General features: G+C 40.0%; 3 protein-coding genes across 5 annotated transcripts in view; all 3 read left to right on the forward strand.

The window, feature by feature from the left end:
- The window catches only part of LOC113645605, a 1,773-nt gene extending 1,036 nt beyond the window's left edge, over nucleotides 1-737 (forward strand). Inside the window, exon 2 of the mRNA XM_047803843.1 lies at nucleotides 547-737. Coding sequence (XP_047659799.1) covers nucleotides 547-737 — 191 coding nt within the window. The remainder of the gene's footprint in view (nucleotides 1-546) is intronic.
- On the forward strand, nucleotides 658-7,888 carry LOC113645600 (phosphoacetylglucosamine mutase-like). Its single transcript, XM_047803834.1, has 13 exons — nucleotides 658-815; nucleotides 2,944-3,152; nucleotides 3,276-3,460; nucleotides 3,563-3,630; nucleotides 3,929-4,062; nucleotides 4,335-4,530; nucleotides 4,990-5,147; nucleotides 5,402-5,485; nucleotides 5,869-5,967; nucleotides 6,098-6,217; nucleotides 6,343-6,465; nucleotides 6,887-7,060; nucleotides 7,619-7,888. Exons 2-13 carry the CDS (start codon nucleotides 2,946-2,948, stop codon nucleotides 7,706-7,708), a joined length of 1,638 nt encoding a protein of 545 aa, XP_047659790.1. The 5' UTR covers nucleotides 658-815; nucleotides 2,944-2,945; the 3' UTR covers nucleotides 7,709-7,888.
- A 5,742-nt stretch (nucleotides 7,889-13,630) lies between these two features.
- On the forward strand, nucleotides 13,631-17,795 carry LOC113645604. Of its 3 annotated transcripts, XM_047803842.1 has the most exons (7): nucleotides 13,631-13,817; nucleotides 15,618-16,024; nucleotides 16,116-16,180; nucleotides 16,293-16,352; nucleotides 16,582-16,633; nucleotides 16,837-16,937; nucleotides 17,011-17,795. In XM_047803842.1, exons 2-7 carry the CDS (start codon nucleotides 15,622-15,624, stop codon nucleotides 17,227-17,229), a joined length of 900 nt encoding a protein of 299 aa, XP_047659798.1. In that variant the 5' UTR covers nucleotides 13,631-13,817; nucleotides 15,618-15,621; the 3' UTR covers nucleotides 17,230-17,795. The 3 variants fall into 3 exon arrangements, with proteins under 3 accessions (XP_047659798.1, XP_027007114.2, XP_047659797.1); XM_027151313.2 differs by lacking the exon at nucleotides 13,631-13,817 and having other exon boundaries at nucleotides 15,576-16,024; XM_047803841.1 differs by lacking the exons at nucleotides 13,631-13,817; nucleotides 16,293-16,352 and having other exon boundaries at nucleotides 15,576-16,024.
- The last annotated feature ends 912 nt before the right edge of the window (nucleotides 17,796-18,707 follow it).

The raw sequence follows: 18,707 nt of genomic DNA on the forward strand, positions 1-18,707 counted from the left end.
CTCTTGACAGAGATTCCACCATAAGAGAATGAATGTGTTTAAAGCAAGCAAGAAAGCGATTGGCAGCATCTTCTGTGTATGACTTGGTCAAGATAGTTAATACAAGTGATCAAGATTGTTAATGCAACATTTACAAGATTCTTAAATTGTCCCTTACACTTCCTCTGAGCAGTGCTGCTTGTGAGAGGGGTTTCTCGCACTTTAATATAATAAAAAACAAGTACAGATCCCGTCTGTCACATACTCATCTTTCAGCCCTGATGCACATTCACTTGTCAAAGATGAGTACAGATACATTTGACCCAAAGCCAGCAGTATAGCTATGGATGCAGACAGCACATCGTAGACTTAACTAGGGAGGTGCAACCACTTCCACCGCCCAGGAGGCTGATGTTTATTTTCGCTGTGCAAAAGGTGAGTGTGCATCCCTGGATATGAGTGACTTTCACTCTCAATTCGTGCCAGTTCTGAGGTCCATTAAGACATTATTAAGGTTATGAAGAAATAATGTGGACTAAAGTTTCTTGTTTTGCGCATGCGCGGTAGATTGTCTCGCCACGCATGCGCGGTGCAGGTCAGCATCAACACTACCTAATCCGAGCCTCCAATACCGGAAGCAGAAATCAGACTCCTTTAGATCTCTGTTGATGGACTTTTCGGCTTCCATAAACGCGCCCGTCAAATCTGCCGAGGACGGAAGGCGTCCTGCGGTACACATTATAACACGCCCTACATAGTGCACCTATAAAGGGAGGCTCATTTCCGCCACGTCACCAACCCGGAAGTGAGCCCTGAGCTTTACAGCAACTGACAAAGTGAGTATCAAAACAACACAAAACAAAAGACAGACTTTATTAAAAATTAGAGAGAGATTGACAGAGAGAGAGAGAGAGATAGAGCGAGAGAGAGAGATATAGACAGAGAGAGAAAGAGCGAGAGAGAGAGAGAGAGAGAGAAAAGCAGTTATAAAAAAAACCTGACTTTGTGTTTATTTATGTTTACATGACGTAAGTTACTTAAAACTGCAGTGATTGTAATGTTGTAACTCCACCAGTCTGAGTGTAATTATGTGTCATTCAGATACTAAAACTAATTAAGTCTTTCTTTCTGTAAGCTGAAGCTGCACTCAGCAGATCTGTTACCTTTTATAAATATCCACATTTTGTTTAAACACCAGAAATGTAGAAAACAGCAGCTGAATTACTGAGTTAATGAAACCAGATGATAAATTAATGAATAAATGCCTCTTAGTTATTTTGTCAAAACTATGATTGTATAAGTGTTGTTCTGTTTGTATAAGTTAAAATTAAATTAAAAAAAAAAAGTTACCTGAACAGGTAGAACTGGACAGTTATGCTTAGTTATGCCTAATGAAGTTTAATAGGTTCAATAGAGATGACATTCTGCAAGGAAACAGAAGTACTTTATATTTCATGGGGTTTATTGTACACTTAGTGTTAAAAAAAGAGCTTTGAATATCTGTGATGCTGTAACGAAGGCAAAAAACACTCATAACCACACAAACACTCTCTCTCACACACACACACACACACACAGACATACACACACACTCTCTCTCTCACACACACACAGACATACACACACATACATACAGACACAGACAGACAGACTCACACACACTCTCTCTCTCTCACACACACACACTTACACACACACACACACACACACACACACACACACACATACACACACATAGAGGCCATTAGACTGGAGGATTATATATAAGTTGGACCTTTAATATTCAGTACAATATGCTTGTGCAGGTAATAAATAGGTTGGACAAGTATTTTGTGAACACAACTTTATAGGGAATGTTAAAATAAGACATTAATATAATTTTAAAGCAATAATAATATGGTGTTGTAGGAAACAAAAAATGTATGAAAATAAAACGATGAGGGTGAGGATCTTAATGTAGAACATGTGAAGTTTATTCCATCGTAGCAGTGACAAAATACATGAAGTACTTTGTGTTCATTGGAGTCGAGAAGAACACAGGACAAACCATGCTCAAGCTTTTTATACTGTTTTTCATCTTCGTGGTTTAAATAGGGTTTCCTTTAAAATGTGTATTGAGCGTAAGAACTGAGTCTTCCTAAATGGCTGGGATACATCGTGTTGTCTAGCCGGATGTCTTTAAATGTTCATCATGGTCATGTACACCTTGTCTTGGTATTGTTACAATTGTTATCACCCAAATGGTCACTTTAAATGTTAATCACGGTCACGTAAACCCTTTGTTAGTGGCGGTCCCTGATGTCCTGCTGCCGCTCCCATACTAACGATTGAATCAAGTCTATTCATTTAGAGTTCTAAACACATTAAATTATGATACTTAAGCCTTTTTTAGGAATTAGCTCTTTCCGATGTGTATCTTTACATCGGAATCTGTAATTTCTTACAGTATGTATGCCAACCATCTTTTTTGAACAATCAGAAATATAAATTTCGCTTTTATAAGCAAGAAACAGCGTTTTATTTTGCCCAGGGAAGATGTGTATAGATGTGGTTAGAACTATGTAATCATGGCAGGTGTACAGTCTGGATGCAGCCTTACAGGTTAAGCAGAATTTTTTTTTTTTACTCCTCCATCCTTATTGCAATATTGCTTCTCTCTAGAGCATTATCCTAAAACCTCGGCTTGCTCCTCACTGCCCTGTAGCTGACTGGTCACTAATCCTCACAGCCATGCTCAAACATCTAGTGGTGAATTGTAATAGGATGTTCAGTACACTGGGGTTCACATACTTTTGACCATAGAGTGTATTAGTCGGTATCTTTAGTTTTAACTCCATGCATCTTGAGTCTTGTGATCTGTGCTGGTGTAAATAGTGTCGGTGGTTGTGAGGACATTGAAGGTATTGTTTAGCAGCAGTGACTAAAGACTATGACTAAGTTTATTATTTATTTGGATTTCTTTAGCCATGGCACAGTTTGAGAAAGTATCCCAGAAATCTGCTCTCCATCCCAAACCAAGCGGACTGACATTGCAGTATGGTACAGCAGGGTTTCGCACCACTGCAAATCATTTGGACCACGTGATGTTCCGCATGGGTTTGTTGGCCACACTGAGGTCTAAAAAAACCAAGTCCACCATTGGTGTCATGGTCACTGCCTCTCACAATCCAGAGGTGGGTAGTGTTACACAAACAGCAAGGTTTCTCTTTATGAAAACTTAAATGTGTTTTATTATATGTATATAGATGACTGTAGACACATTTCCCTGTATAATACTTGTGTGTTCTGCTGCTCAGGAGGACAACGGTGTGAAGCTGATTGACCCAATGGGGGAGATGGTGACTCCAGCTTGGGAAGGCTATGCCACTGAGCTGGCTAATGCAGATCAGGAAGATTTGTGCAGTGTACTTAGGGATATCATTGGGAAAGAATCCATCGACATGAGCGAGGCAGCGAACGTCATCACTGGCCGTGACACTAGGTATCTAACACGTAACACGTGCACTCTGTACAGTATTTATTATTCTTTTTCTTAGCAGATTAATAGTTTACAAACTGAACGGATATACGTTCTGCCACTCAGGCCAAGCAGCGAGAACCTGTCCCGGGCCGTGTTGGATGGGGTTTCCTGTTTACAAGGCCATAGTCATGGTGTGCTTTCAAATAAGTACAATTTGCTTTTCTTTAAACAGATCAGTGTGGTTCTAAAAAGCATTTTAATTTAGAATTTAATTGTCACATTCACAACGGTACCCAGTAAGATTACAGATGAGTAACAACATGCTTTATCGACTGTCTGCGGCATGAAAATAGAATAAATAATTTTTTTTTTTAAATAAAATGATGATATAGAATTGCCTATACAACTCCCATTCATTTGATGGGTTAATAAATGTATTTATATTTTCACTTTTTCACGTTTGTGTGTCAATGTGTGTGTGTGTTTAAGACTACGGCCTGGTGACCACACCTCAGCTGCATTACATGGTTCTATGTCGCAACACCGACGGCCGCTACGGTACCGCTACGATACAAGGATATTATGAGAAACTCTCCAAGGCTTTCATTGAGCTCACAAAGAATGTAAGATTTCAAATGTTCATATGCGACAATTGGAGTGTATTTGCAAGGATTTGTTGTAGACTTCCTCGACATTTGACACTCAGAGATTTATTAGTTTGGCATAATGCACTTTAAGCATAAAGCTTTTCCTGAACCTGACCGTGATACTGACAAATATAAGCTAGCTGTAGCTGTTGGAGTAAAGGCAAACAAAATGCATGCTAAAGTCTAACTTCAGCCAAGTTTATCTAGACTGACACGCACCATCTCATGCCTGCTCTCATCTCTCACAGGCCCCGAAACGCACGAATGACCAGAAGAGGCTGCTGGTGGATGGGGCCAATGGGATCGGAGCATTAAAGATACGAGAAATAGAGGTGTTTCTCAAGTCCGAGCTGCTAGTGGAGCTCTTTAATGACGGCAGCAGCGGCAGACTTAACTATCTGTGTGGAGCTGATTATGTGAAAGTGCAGCAGAAACCTCCACAAGGTATGTGACGGTGTTTAGTATTGTTTCACTACTGGCTCAAGTAATGACCAAAACACTCAGACACAGGAATTACAAAGTAGTTACAGCTGCTGAATGGAAGAATTTTACCTTCTGCTTGAGGAGGAATTTATCATTACCGGAAATGCAAAACCTATCCAAATATTGTACATAATGAATACTAATGCTATTAACATGGGTGTTTAACACCGTGCCTGTGGAAACACCTCCCGCTGTTAAGTAGCAGACTCCTCTTACTGGTTGCATAAATCATCTCACCAAATTAGGGAACAAATGAAATGATAAATTCTTAAAATTCTAATACTAAATAGGGAACTACTTCTGAAATTTGGGCACAGCAATTCATCCTCATAACTTCACTCAATACATGAATGTTTATATATATCTATCTATCTATCTATCTCTCTCTCTCTCTCTCTCTCTCTCTCTCTCTCTCTCTAGGTATGGATATGACGGCGGGTCAGCGCTGCTGCTCCTTTGACGGTGATGCTGATCGCATTGTTTACTATTACAAGGACTCTGCCGGACACTTCCATCTTTTGGACGGAGATAAAATTGCTACTCTCATTAGCACATACCTCAAGGAGCTTTTGACACAGGTAGTAACCACACACGCGGTCATACATCCTGTACGAAACTTCCAAACCGCTCTTAATCGCATGAACTGAGATATCAGGAAGGGACAGTTGTATGCATAACTACAGTGTATTTATGTACATTGTCTCTGGATGCTGTGTCACTATAACATGCTCCCTAAGTTCTGTTTCAGTGACTAGGCAGGTCTGTTAACTATCAACCATAACATGTCAAATCTTTATCCTGACTTGTGACCATTGTGTGTTTGTTTGTATAGGCAGGGCTGAATCTGCAGGTTGCTGTGGTTCAGACAGCGTATGCCAATGGAAGCTCTACACAGTACCTTGAAAACGTCATGAAGGTGTTTTATCACATTATTTGACATGATATTTCTAAACAGTAATGTTGTAATCTATTCCTTCAGGATTTCATGTTTTTTTGCTTTGTTTGTGTGTAAAACTACTTGAATCGGTCAAATCCCAAGCACAGGATTCTTCTTTTAAACTGCTAGGAGTGAAGTCACATCTGTAATGACATTCTGTAAGAGCTGTACTCCTGAATGTTTGTGATAACGTCACACAACATGTTTCGGACCACAGCCGCTGATTCACCTAATATTGTGGAGTCTGTTTGATTTATACAACTGTGAAATTCTGAAGCAAGGACTGTATTAGTATTAGTATTATTACAGTGTAATATCTTGTTGCTACTACAAATCTTTTGCCTTTTAACCTTCGCTCTCAGGTTTCAGTGTGCTGTACGAAGACAGGAGTGAAGCATCTCCATCACGCCGCTCAGGAATTCGACATCGGAGTTTATTTTGAAGCCAACGGCCATGGAACGGTGAGCGTAGAAACACAATGCCTACAACAATTGCTGTTCTTGATAAGAAGATTTTGAGGAGAGAGAAAGCTTAACATTAAGGAACGACTCCAGCTTGTAACAGCAGTTGTTTTTTGCTGGTGCGTTTAAGGTTCTGTTCAGTAAAAAAGCAGAGGAGAAGATCCAGCAGCTAGCCAAAGACCCGAACGCAAGAGATGAGCAGAAACATGCAGGAAAGCTTCTGGAGAACACTGTGAACCTCATCAACCAGGTAAGCTCCTGGTTAACGAATAACAGAATTTAAACAATGTTGTCAGCTTTATGGCTTAAAAATTGTTCTTTGGGCGAATATTAATACTGAAACGGATAAGTTTATTTCTCTCATTTCTGCCACAGGCTACAGGTGATGCCATTTCAGATATGCTGCTGATTGAAGCAGTGTTGGCTATCAGAGGGATAACTGTTCAGGATTGGGATGTCATATACTCAGACCTGCCCAATCGCCAGCTCAAAGTCAAGGTCTGTGAGCCACTTTTCAGCACTTTGTGCTTCATTTGTTCACTTTTAAAGTTCCTGTGAAGTACCTTTGTCCTGTTCTCTAGGAAGTCAGGGCGGAAGTTGAAGATGAAGTTGCCCCGTCCCCTTTTTAATAGCTTACCCCACAGCCCAGGCTAAGCCGTAATTGACAGAACATTTGATTGAGCAAGAAATGTGATAAGTGCAGAGTGATGTCATCAAAAGTGTTGATTTGTCCTGTTGGTCGAGAGAGTGTACATTCTGAACGCATAGATCTTTTAAATGTAAATTTTGTTGTCGTTGTAGTGAAAAGTTCATAGATAACTTTGATATGACTGATATTGTTGATATGATTGTGTTTGTCCACAAATCGTTTCTTCCTGAATGCTGACGTGTAGGTTATAGTGGTGTTTTTCCACTACAGGTAGCAGACAGGCGTGTGATAGACACAACAGATGCAGAGCGTAAGGCAGTAACACCAGCAGGACTACAAGACTCCATAGATGCTCTGGTCAAGAAGTACAAACAAGCCAGAGCCTTTGTCCGACCCTCTGGCACTGAGGATGTGGTCAGAGTGTATGCTGAAGCTGACACACAGGTAGACTCACTCTCACACACACGCGCTCCCGTCACACACACGCGCTCCCGTCACACACACGCGCTCCCGTCACACACACGCGCTCCCGTCACACACACGCGCTCCCGTCACACACACGCGCTCCCGTCACACACACGCGCTCCCGTCACACGCTCCCGTCACACACTCTCATGTCACGCTCCCGTCACACACACGCGCTCCCGTCACGCGCTCCCGTCACGCGCTCCCGTCACGCGCTCCCGTCACGCGCTCCCGTCACGCGCTCCCGTCACGCGCTCCCGTCACGCGCTCCCGTCACACACTCTCGTGTCACGCTCCCGTCACACACTCTCGTGTCACGCTCCCGTCACACACTCTCGTGTCACGCTCCCGTCACACACTCTCGTGTCACGCTCCCGTCACACACACACCCTTCATACACCCTACACTGCATTCACGCTTCAGTCAAACACACTGCCCTATAAACACGCTCCCAATCTCTCGGTCACAAAATCACCCTTTTCTGCTCCATGTCAGACGTACAGTTACAGTTATATAAATGTGTGTTTGTGTGTACAGGAGAGTGTCGATGGCTTGGCACATCAAGTGAGTCTGGCAGTATATCGACTAGCTGGAGGAGTTGGAGAAGAGCCCAAGCCTTTAAAGTGATGCTGAGTGACATAAACACTAATAGATGATTCAGATGATCTTCTGATTTGATGCCGATGCTGCACTTCAATGTTTGCACTTTGCCTTCATGTTTTTATGAACTGTGAAAAGTTTAGTTTTTGTACTATGATGAAAAAAGAAGAAATCTTTTGAAATCAGCAATAAAAGATAATGATATCATAATATTGTCAGATTGCTTTTTGTCATCGGGGCAATAACTTTCTGAGATTCAGGAACAGATGCTTTGCAGTCATGTTTATTTCAGGCATGTGGTTGAACAGAGCCAACAGAGGTTAAAAGCTAGAATACAGTGCATTAGCGGTTTAGTCTTCACACACCGGCACCATGAGGTGAGTTTTATTTGCGATATCAGTGTCACATCTCTGATACACAGCTCATTCTCCTCTTTACTAACAATCACTAACAATTAGAAAAGGAATAACGTGTATGTGTGTAAAGTCATCTAAGGTGATACGGAAATGTAAAGATCTGATGATGATGTAATAAAGAATGGCTAGTGGAGGGAAGAAATGAACACACATAGTAGAGAGATATCTAGTGTGAGGTCAGGTTACTCTTCTGCCTCGTCTGCTGCTCCGGAGATGGTGATGGTGCGCTCTTGTGTGTCTTTCTGGATGACGTCCTCGTCTGTCTTAACTGTTCTAAACAAAAGTTCGATAGCGTCAAGAAATGCTACACAGAATCATAATGCATGTCACGTATTAAATCAACAGGATGATCGGAATCGTTATTATATCTATTTTCACTTAGTTTAGTTCTTCAGTTCCTCCTAGAAAGCACCATACAATTTGTAGATGTTTCTTTGAAGACAAAAATAATAAGCAGCATCTTGCTCAAAAGTTTTCACACCCCTGGGTCTTAATGTATGGTGTTACCTTAACTTGAACTGATTCAGTTTGTCTTTAGAGCTTTATGTAAATATATGTGATGTGAAATAGGTTATTCAGGAGAAAACTACTTAAAAAAAATGCTATTTTTTAAATGAAAAAAAATCCCTGAGGTGCTGAGACTCACAGAGACGCTGGCACTCATCAGAGACATGCCTTGCACCATTGTTGACAAACGGGAGTCCTCGCCTTCGATCAGATTCCTAATGAAGCAAAACAAACACCACCGATTTACTGTGGACACAATTCTACTTGTCCTCAATATTGTTTTAAGGTACAATTGTTAATATTTTTCTGTCATACTTTCATACAAATTTTATTCTCACCTGTAAATCTTCTTCCTCCTTTCTGTATTTCTCTTGGTTGTCACGGATCTGAGCCAGCAAAGTCTCATACCTGTTGTTAAGTGAATCCAGCTCCCGCTGTTTGTTCTGAATCTATGGACACAAACACAGATGGAGATGGAGATGAGATAAGATGAGAGTAAAGTATAGAGTAGAGAAATGTACTAACATCCTTCTTGTAGCCCACAACAACTTCTTGTCTAATTCCCCATACAGATTCCACATGTCTTGCTGATGCCGTGTTCAAGTCCTGGAATTTGGTCTTGCACCAGGCATCCATTTCCTGATGATGATCAGATAAAAGTAACAGACAGTTTTCACATGCGAGGAATTTGTTTTAGTGACATAATCTCCAGTGTAACAAAATGACATATGTAGTATAGATGAAAATTGTATGTACACATTTACAGGTGTGAATTGTGCAGTTTAAATAAACAAATGAATTATACATATGCAAATAAGTATACAATATATACAATTTGTATGTACACGTGTGCAACTGTGAAATGTGTAGTTGAAATAAACAGTAAGCATTCAGACAATATGTATGCATGTATGTACAGAGTGCAAGTATGAAATGTGCAATTGAGGTATACATAGTGCAAATATTAGGAGTGTTCCATGTTCATCAGGGGGATTGCTTGAGGGAAGAAACTGTTCCTATGTCTGGTCGTTCTGGAACTCAGGGCTCTGTAGCGCCAACCAGATGGCAACAGTTCAAAGCTGGATGTGAGGGGTCCAGAGTGAAGCATACTGAGGTCACCGAGTCATACTGAGGTAAATCAAAGTGCCACTAAGGAATGGAAGAGGGAAAAAATATTTAAGCAAAATTTATCCTGCAGAGATCACCGCTCAAAGCATAACACATTCAATCTGTGTTTGGGGTAAATGTTTTCTACCTGTAAGTTCCGAGTGGCGATGCTGTCGTACTGAGACACTTCGACTTTAGATACAGTTTCATAAATCTGAGCCATCGCTTCCTCGATTTCCTGAACAAGTATGCTGTTATGTTTTGAAATATGTTTAAAATAATAGAAATGCAGAAAATCATTCAGCTATCCATCCATTTTCTGTGCCACTTCTCCTACACAGGGATTACGAGGTATATGTAACAGCAGAAATTCGGTGTTTACTTGAAACAGCTACCTGTTTGTGAATCCTCTGAAGGAAGAAGTTCAGACCTACTGAAAGAACACTAAACGGTTCGGCTAAGTAGTCCGTGTTAGGATCTCCTCGATTTGTTAACAAAACCGTCCAACAAACTCACAACGGATCGCCATGAACCAACTTGCTATCGTACTGCGCAATATCTAAACAAACACTGTAACCGATTGCCAACTAACACTGTAACCGTTTGCCAACTAACACTGTAACCGATTGCAAACTAACACTGTAACACCGTCCCCTTTTCTAAGCCCTACAGAGTCCCTTCTACACTACAGAATAATAGTAATACATTTAAATGTATTAGTCCATATAATGACTCGTGACTCAAACAAGTCTTCATCTCCTCATCCCCTCTCTCCCACTGTTAGACTCCATTAGATTAGTCTCAAGCTCTTCTGATGCCGAGTAATCAGCGGCAGTGAGCCTTCCTCAGCACAAGTGTATTCTCTTCTTTTATAATGAGATGTAGAAATGTATATTTGCATTTATTTTAGCAATATAAATACATTAATGAACTTATGCATTCATTAATCAACTGAAAGCACAAATTAAGGAGAGGAGATTTTACATTTACAGCATTTAACAGACACCCTTAACCAGAGCAACTTACATTATCTCATTTTTGTACAACTGAGCTTTAAGGGCTTTGCTCAGGGGCCCAACAGTGGCAGCTTGGTGGCAACCTGGGATCAAACTTTCTGATTGGTAGCCCAACACCTTAACCACTAGGCTATTACATGCACATGATCTATGATATAATATGATATGATATGATATGATATGATATATATAAACACACACTTATAAGATTATTTTAAACAATACACATAGATTGTGATGACCACAAAGCCTACGCATGCAAGAGACCAGGACTGGGAGATGTGTTAAAACATATCTTTATTATTTATTCTAGAATCCTGCACACCATGTTACAGCTGTTCATGTGTGTATAAGATATGAAATGAAATGCTGGAGTAAATAAAACCAAAGAAACGGATAATAAGCCAATGTACTGACAGAGAGAATTGATGTAATTCCAAAGCGATGTAATTCCTGATGTAATTAAAAAGCGAGTTGAGTTTTTATGCAAAACTGCAGACTTGCCTTTTTTTCCCTTTAAGCTACACATGATAGCTTGATGTGTTTGATATCAGTTTGTGTCTCAGTGGAAATTAATATTTTTACTTGGCCTAGGCCTTTAGGACCTAGAAACACTGCACCATAAATACTGTACAGTAGTAAGCTGCTGGCATACGATAAACCGAGTGCCAAGACAAGATCGTTAAATTCATGAGGTAAAAAAAATACAAGAGAGAAATCTCAGTTGCATGTTAATTTAATCATTTAAATTGTATTGGTTTATTAAATATGATACACAAATCAATTTGCAGGTGGAAACAAATCACAAATTTGAGAGGAACATAATGTGAAAGTTAGATAGTTGAGGTGCCAAAGACTGTTCAATCTTTTATTTATTCTTTTTCTGCAATACATTTGCCACATTAAATAAGTATGTAATAAAGTCACATAAACAAAAAAAAAAAAAAAACATTGTTTGAATTTGAGGCTGAACTTGTGTGTTACACTGCTAAGCTAACTGGTAACATCCTTCCAGGACTGTCAGCTGAGTTAAACATTAAAAAAAAAGTGTCCCTGCAACTTGTCCATGACTGACGTCTCTGTTTAACACTTGGGAATACCATGTCAGCAATCAAAAGCTATTTTCATGGCAAAATTCAATTACAAAAATACAAATATCATATAAATGCAATAAACAAAAAACAATTATAAACAGCAAGTCATATTATACTTTTTTTATTTTAATTAACATACGATAAAAAAATCCAAAACCTCTTCAGGCATAATGTCATTAAATATGTCCTTAAGTGAGGTAAGTTGATAAAAGAGCATTCTGCTTGTGTTAAGTCCAGGACAATCTAATAAAATGTTTGACAGATAAGGGAATCTTACAGAGCATACATAAAGGGTCTTTTCACCTTTAAGCAAAAAAGCATGGGTCAATTTTTAACGTCCTTATTAAGAGCTTCGGAATCTACAAACAATGTCGGTTTTCCTAACTGTCAAAAACTAATGGGTAATTAGTATGGATTAGCTATGGTTGTTAACCAAAGACTAAAACAAACCAACGGAACAAGAAATATAATTTCCTAACATTCAATATCATTAATTACATTCTCACTTGTGTAATGTAATCCCTTGCTGTATGGGTTTTAGATTTATTTCGTTTTAACAACCAAACGCAGCACAGAAGCCCGGCATCGTCCATGCATTTGAGGTAAAAGAGCACAGTACAAAGATGGCGGCGGATTTGACGCATTTTTAGGACCCCAAGGTGACATCTAGTCTTTTGATATCTATGGTAGGCTATGTAGCAGGATGAAATGACATAAACAACAACAATCTCATCCTTTAGTTAATAAAACTGTAACAGATCAGTATGTTAGATTGGATAAGAAACCAACAGCAATGTGATCCAGCCATGTGGTGTAGATTAGTGCTGCAGTATCACATAGTTACAGTAACTAAATTAAATTAAAGTAACTAAACTACGAATGCACGCGCATGTGAACGCATGTGCACGCGCGGCGCGGTTATTGAGCTGCCGTTTATAAACACCGTTGCCCTTGGGCGTTTGTTCACGCGAATGTTCACGCAATAAATAGTTGTGTGACAGACAGACAGGCCAAGGGATGTACTGGCAGCACTGCACAGCTAATTTAGCTAGTCAGATAGAGACTAGAGACACAATCACATCAACTTAACTTTACTGTTATTTGCTCTTGCTGAGAATTTAAAAGAAGAGTTTTATATTGTATATTATATGACTACATATTAAGCCAAAAGTTATGGTATTATTTAAAATGGCAAAAGTGGACACCAAAATTTTATGCATGATGTAATGATGCCAGTCTTGAATCAAATCAGTTCATGTATGTGTGCATTCTCTACTAACTGTGTGTCCAATGAATGCAGTCATTAATAAATAGAAATATTCACAAGACAAAGACCAAAATCAATAAATGTTATGTTTATTTAGTATTGAATGGATTTTTTGCATTAATTTTTTGTTTGTGCTACAACTCTGGTAATAAGAATAGTGAAATTTCACTGCTTTTGGTTGCCGTCTTTGCGTCTTTCCGCCGAATAACGTTATAGATAAACGCCTCCAGCTCTGACTGCGCGTGCACGCTGCGCGTACCTGTGCTTCTCCGGTCAATTAAAGCTCTTTTGAAACAATACAATGCACGCGCGTAAAAGCAAAGTAAAAAAAATCGATCTTGGATCAAAAGTAAAAAAAAAAAAATCGCTCTTGGATCTGATAAATAATTTTCTATCGACGACATGTCCTGCATTTTAACGTAATTTTTATTGCTTATTTAAGAAAGTAAAAATTATACTTATAGTTTTGAGATCACAGACAGGTGGCTAAAGCCACCCTAAAAAAGGGCTAGAACCGAACCTGTTGTCATCAACACTTTAAAGTTTAAACATTAACACGCTTTGTGAAAAAAGGGGGTGGGGGTGGGGTGCGTACGCAGCTGGCGTAATGAGCGTATAGGGCCGATCGGCTATGCCGATCGACGTCACTGACGTTGTTGCTTTTTAAAATCAAAATTGGTGATATTCAACTGAAAACTTGTCTATCAGTCTCTCGGAAACATTTTCAAGGTATGTGATGAATTAATTCTGTAAATATATCACTGATTATTGAGATAAGGGACAAAAGTACTAACAAAAAATCGATCCTACATTAATTTGAACTGGATATCTTCATAAACACGGGTCTCATCTATCATACCATGAAAAGGAACAGGTTTTTCATTCAACCACTATTTATAAAAATGTACATTTACTCGCTTTATAAGTTGACATTTGTCAACTCCGTCTGACTGAATATGAAAATATGTTTTTTTGTGTGTTTGATCAATTCAACAACACTGTAAAGTCTTTAAGTGTGTAGAAATGGTGTGCCTTAGCAAGGTTAAGTGATCAATTGTATTGTATACACTTTAAATTTTTATTTTACATTGTTTTGGAATTAGCTGTTTTTAATGCATGTGTGTGAATGAAAGGGAGGGAAGTGGAACAGTAAGGTTACAGGGTGAAGAGGTGAAGAAGGTACAGGAGTTTAAGTACTTGGGGTCAACTGTCCAGAGTAATGGAGAGAGTGGAAAAGAGTTAAAGAAGCGAGTGCAGGCAGGTTGGAGTGGGTGGAGAAAGGTGTCAGGAGTGCTGTGTGATAGGAAAATATCAGCGAGAATCAAGGGGAAGGTTTATAGGACAGTGGTGAGACCGGCCATGCTGTATGGTTTAGAGACAGTGTCACCGAAGAAGAGACAGGAGTCAGAGCTAGAGGTAGCCGAGCTGAAGATGTTGATGTTCTCTTTGGGAGTGACAAGATTGGACAGGATTAGGAACGAGTACATCAGAGGGACAGCTCATGTTGGACGTTTGGGGGTCAAAGTTAGGAGGCCAGATTAAGATGGTTTGGACATGTTCAGAGGAGGGAGAGTGAGTACTATATATCGGTAGGAGAATGTTGGACATGGAGCTGCCAGGCAGGAGGCAAAGAGGAAGGCCAAAGAGGAGGTATATGGATGTAATTAATGAGGATGCAGAAGATAGAGCTCCCTGGTCCGGCTTGCTTGGAGGGGACAAGCTGTCCCTTTCAGTTTCAAAAGGACATCTTTCAATGGACAGAAACAGACATCCCTCCTCCCATGTTTTGGGTGAAAATTGACAGTAGGGCCACAAGGATGCATAAACTCAACTTTCACGTCTTGGTGTTCTATATCTACATCAATGGACTTTCCTAACAACCAGTGATCATCATACATCACTGCCAGCCAATCCCCTGTCTCAATACTGTTGATAGTTATATCAACAATAGCACCCTCAGGACCTTTCAATGGCTCCTCTTCCATTTCATCTTCCATTTCATCGACCGAATCCCCTGCATTTCCCAACTTGTCATCCATCTACATATTTAATCTGGGCTCTTATTGGATGTTTTTTCTTCAATATTCAGTGTAAGTTATCTATTTCAAAAATAATATTTTAAAATAAAATGAGTTTTCTAATAACAGAAATTAATCTGTTTGGCACAGGTATATTTTTGTCTACAAAAGTAATTTCAAGCATTTAACCATACACCTTCAGATTAAATGATTTTTAAGATCATAGTTAACATTTTAGAAACAATTTATTGTTTTTTAAGGCAAATTGTAAGATTTTGATGGGGGACATGTTTTGTCCCTTATGTCAAGAATCAGTGATTTATATATTTGAGAGCACTATAGGTTAATTTCAGCTGCTACTGCTGTTGGTTAAGTTAAGGTCGTGGATTTATGGTGATGGTCCTTAAATATCTATCCACATTGAAATGATTTCTATGATAAAATGTGAGATATCATTTACTTTGTTGTTACGTTGTATGAATTATTCTGGTATCCAGTCTGCTATGAACAGGACGATGACGAGTCCCAGGAGGCCGATAATCCTCAAGAGGAGGAAACAGCCGTTTCAAAGAAACGAAGCCGACGAGACGCAGAACAAATCTTCTACGGCGTCTGGAGCAGAATCCGTCTCTGCATCTGCACAAGACGGCATCCGCGTTGTGGACCATCCCACTAGGCCGGAAGCACTAGTGGTCGTTGTACCAGAAACCGCCAGTCTTCAGAGCGTCCTCGATGCGCTGGATGCCAAGAGGAAGGAACGTGGTACTCCGGGGCCAAACAAGTTCATTTTTCTGAGTGGAAGATGTGGATCTGATGAGGAAGTTAAAACTCTGTTCCAGGCCACATCAGAGAATAAAAACCTCCTCCGAGATGAAACAGGTGCAGCTGGAAATGACCAAACTCTACCAAACAGTGAATGTACGTGCAAATTTATACAGCGTATCCTATATATTATTCCTTCTTTATTCCTTAGTGTTTATTCAGTTGTTCATTCTGCTGTTTGTGTTAGTGCCAGTGACAAGTGCCAGTGACTCTGACAAAGAGAAATTCGATGGCTGCGTACAGCTCCAGGAGGTATCGTTTATAATATATTTATATCTGTATTTAAAACTACTTTTAAGGCTTAACCTTTAATTTTCTTTACAAACGTGGCCATGACCTGTTCTCTTCCCCGACCCTGCCGCAGCCTGCCGTTGATCCATCGGCCTCCTCTTTCCCACAAGCCATGCAAGTCTGTTACCAACAAGTAAGCCACTTTTCCCTCTCCTCCTCCTCACAGTCAGACAGACAGAGAGGACACACGGTTCATCGCCATCTCCAAAGATCACACTCATTTTATTCCAGGATTTGAATCGTTAAGGCAGGAAGCAGGGAGATTAAGTCTAAACTATACCTTGTCTCTTGTTTTGATCTGTGTTCTTGGCATCCTTGTCATTCTCTGTAAATAAAAACTGACAGGTTTTGTTTCTCTCCAGCAACAAAAGCGAGTTGTGGCTGACCCTAAGAACGCTACAGTCTGCACTACAGGTGGGTAAACATGGGTTTCCAGATTATTCTCTTTTCATTCATTCCGATTCATCCACAATAAGAGCAGAGTGGATGCTTAGTAGCAAACTTTGCTGATTGTACTTCAGCTTCAAAATATATAAGCACGGTAAATGAGACCTTAGATAAAAAATAATTTGACGGCCACCAAGACGGTGATCGATTTTGTTTGGTTTTGTCTCCAGAGAGGAAAATGAAGCTTTCTCTGTCCACCCCTCAGCAGACCTCCACTGCTTCCAATCCCGTCTCCAGATTAGGGTGCAAGAGGCTTTGCATTGCTCCTAAGGTTAGTTATGCTCACATAGAAACTGATACATATAAAGTAAGAACAGGAACTCATCTACTTCGTTGTTTAAAAGGTCTCCAATGGTGAATCCAGTGTGGTGGTGATGTCTGCCCCGGTTGCTGAAGTAAGGGAAGAATGTGTGTGTATACCATTCAGTGAACCCTGCAGCAGCGAAGAGAAAGAGATGCTCAGAATGAGATACAAGAGAATCTCACGTCGGAAGCAGTGTCTAGTCCCACTTTCCAACGAGGAGCCTGTTCTGATCTTTCCTGAAGGCACTTTCTTCGATTAGCACAGCGTTATGGATTTCACCATGAACTACAACCTAATATATATTATCCTTGCTTTATATATCTAATATATAAATATCTATATATCTATATATCTAATATATATATACTTTCTGAATTTCAGTTTATCTCCATGTACAGTTTTTTTAAAAAAATTCTAGTTTTGTAATCTCTACAACGGTGCTTGATTCTCTATTTTGATGCACGGTGAGTCGGACATGACCGCCAAGTTTCCATGCAAAAAAAGAAAGAAAAAAAAAAAACTGGACACATTTCCTATATAAGCTGCTCATGCTGATTTTCACTGCCATTGCTTTTTCCACAGATCCATGTATCTCTTTTTTCTCTTACAGATTTTGTGAAATTTAAGTGTATTCATCACTCCAAGGTGTTTAGTGAAGGAATGTATTGAGAAACCGATTGGTCTGGTTTGCACAACTTATAATATGTATGTAGATGTATTTTAGGTATTTTATGAGTACATAGATTTAAGCAAATCCCCAAGTAGACACTACTGCATGCAAAGTTTTTAACATTGATGGAGAAACAAATGACTTGATGAATTGAAGCTGATGGTTTTCTTCTAATTATTTTTATTTTTTTGGCAGCCAAAACAACACAATAAACCAGGGGTCTCATTTATAAAGCGTGCGTACACACAAAACGGGGCTGGAAATGTACGTACGCCAGTTTTCGCGCAAAGGTTGTGATCTATAAAAAACAAACTTGACGGGAAAATGTGCGCACCTTTAAGCAAACTTTGAGACGTGCGTACGCACATTCTGGAGACAAAGGAGATTGGCGACACAAATGGTGAGGTCGTGAACTGAAGTTAGATTGTAGAAAATTCATGTGAGAAGAACTCTCTCTCTCACTCATTTTCTACCGCTTATCCGAACTACTCGGGTCACGGGGAGCCTGTGCCTATCCCAGGCGTCATCGGGCACTCCCTGTACACCCTGGACGGAGTGCCAACCCATCACAGGGCACACACACACTCTCATTCATTCACACACACACACACACACACACACACACACACACACACACACACACACACACACACACACACACACACACACAGGACAATTTTCCAGAGATGCCAATCAACCTACCATGCATGTCTTTGGACTGGGGGAGGAAACCGGAGTACCCGGAGGAAACCCCCGAGGCACAGGGAGAACATGCAAACTCCGCACACACAAGGCGGAGGCGGGAATCGAACCCCGAACCTGGAGGTGTGAGGCGAACGTGCTACCCACTAAGATCATGAAGATTAAATCCAACAGTGTTATTTGTGCCGATTGTTTTAGGCTATATACATCTAGTAAAATCCAAACGTAATTCAAAATGTAATAATCAGCACTACTCCGTCCAGGGTGCATCCCTCCTTGATGCCCAATGACGCCTGAGGATAGGTTTACTTAACTTTAAACGCTTCCCTTTCTTCACATTGTCACTAATGTTAATGTATTTTCCA

The sequence above is a fragment of the Tachysurus fulvidraco genome, chromosome 19 (assembly GCF_022655615.1).
Source record: "Tachysurus fulvidraco isolate hzauxx_2018 chromosome 19, HZAU_PFXX_2.0, whole genome shotgun sequence".
Classification (NCBI taxonomy): Eukaryota; Metazoa; Chordata; class Actinopteri; order Siluriformes; family Bagridae; genus Tachysurus; species Tachysurus fulvidraco.

Coding starts and splice junctions, on each gene's coding strand:
- LOC113645604 (XM_027151313.2), top strand. CDS start 15,583: ATGAATTATTCTGGTATCCAGTCTGCTATGAACAGGACGATGACGAGT. Junction 16,634..16,836: donor CGCTACAGTCTGCACTACAG/GTGGGTAAACAT, acceptor TTTTGTCTCCAG/AGAGGAAAATGAAGCTTTCT. Junction 16,938..17,010: donor GGCTTTGCATTGCTCCTAAG/GTTAGTTATGCT, acceptor GTTGTTTAAAAG/GTCTCCAATGGTGAATCCAG.
- LOC113645600 (XM_047803834.1), top strand. CDS start 2,946: ATGGCACAGTTTGAGAAAGTATCCCAGAAATCTGCTCTCCATCCCAAA. Junction 5,486..5,868: donor ACCTTGAAAACGTCATGAAG/GTGTTTTATCAC, acceptor CTTCGCTCTCAG/GTTTCAGTGTGCTGTACGAA. Junction 7,061..7,618: donor ATGCTGAAGCTGACACACAG/GTAGACTCACTC, acceptor TTGTGTGTACAG/GAGAGTGTCGATGGCTTGGC.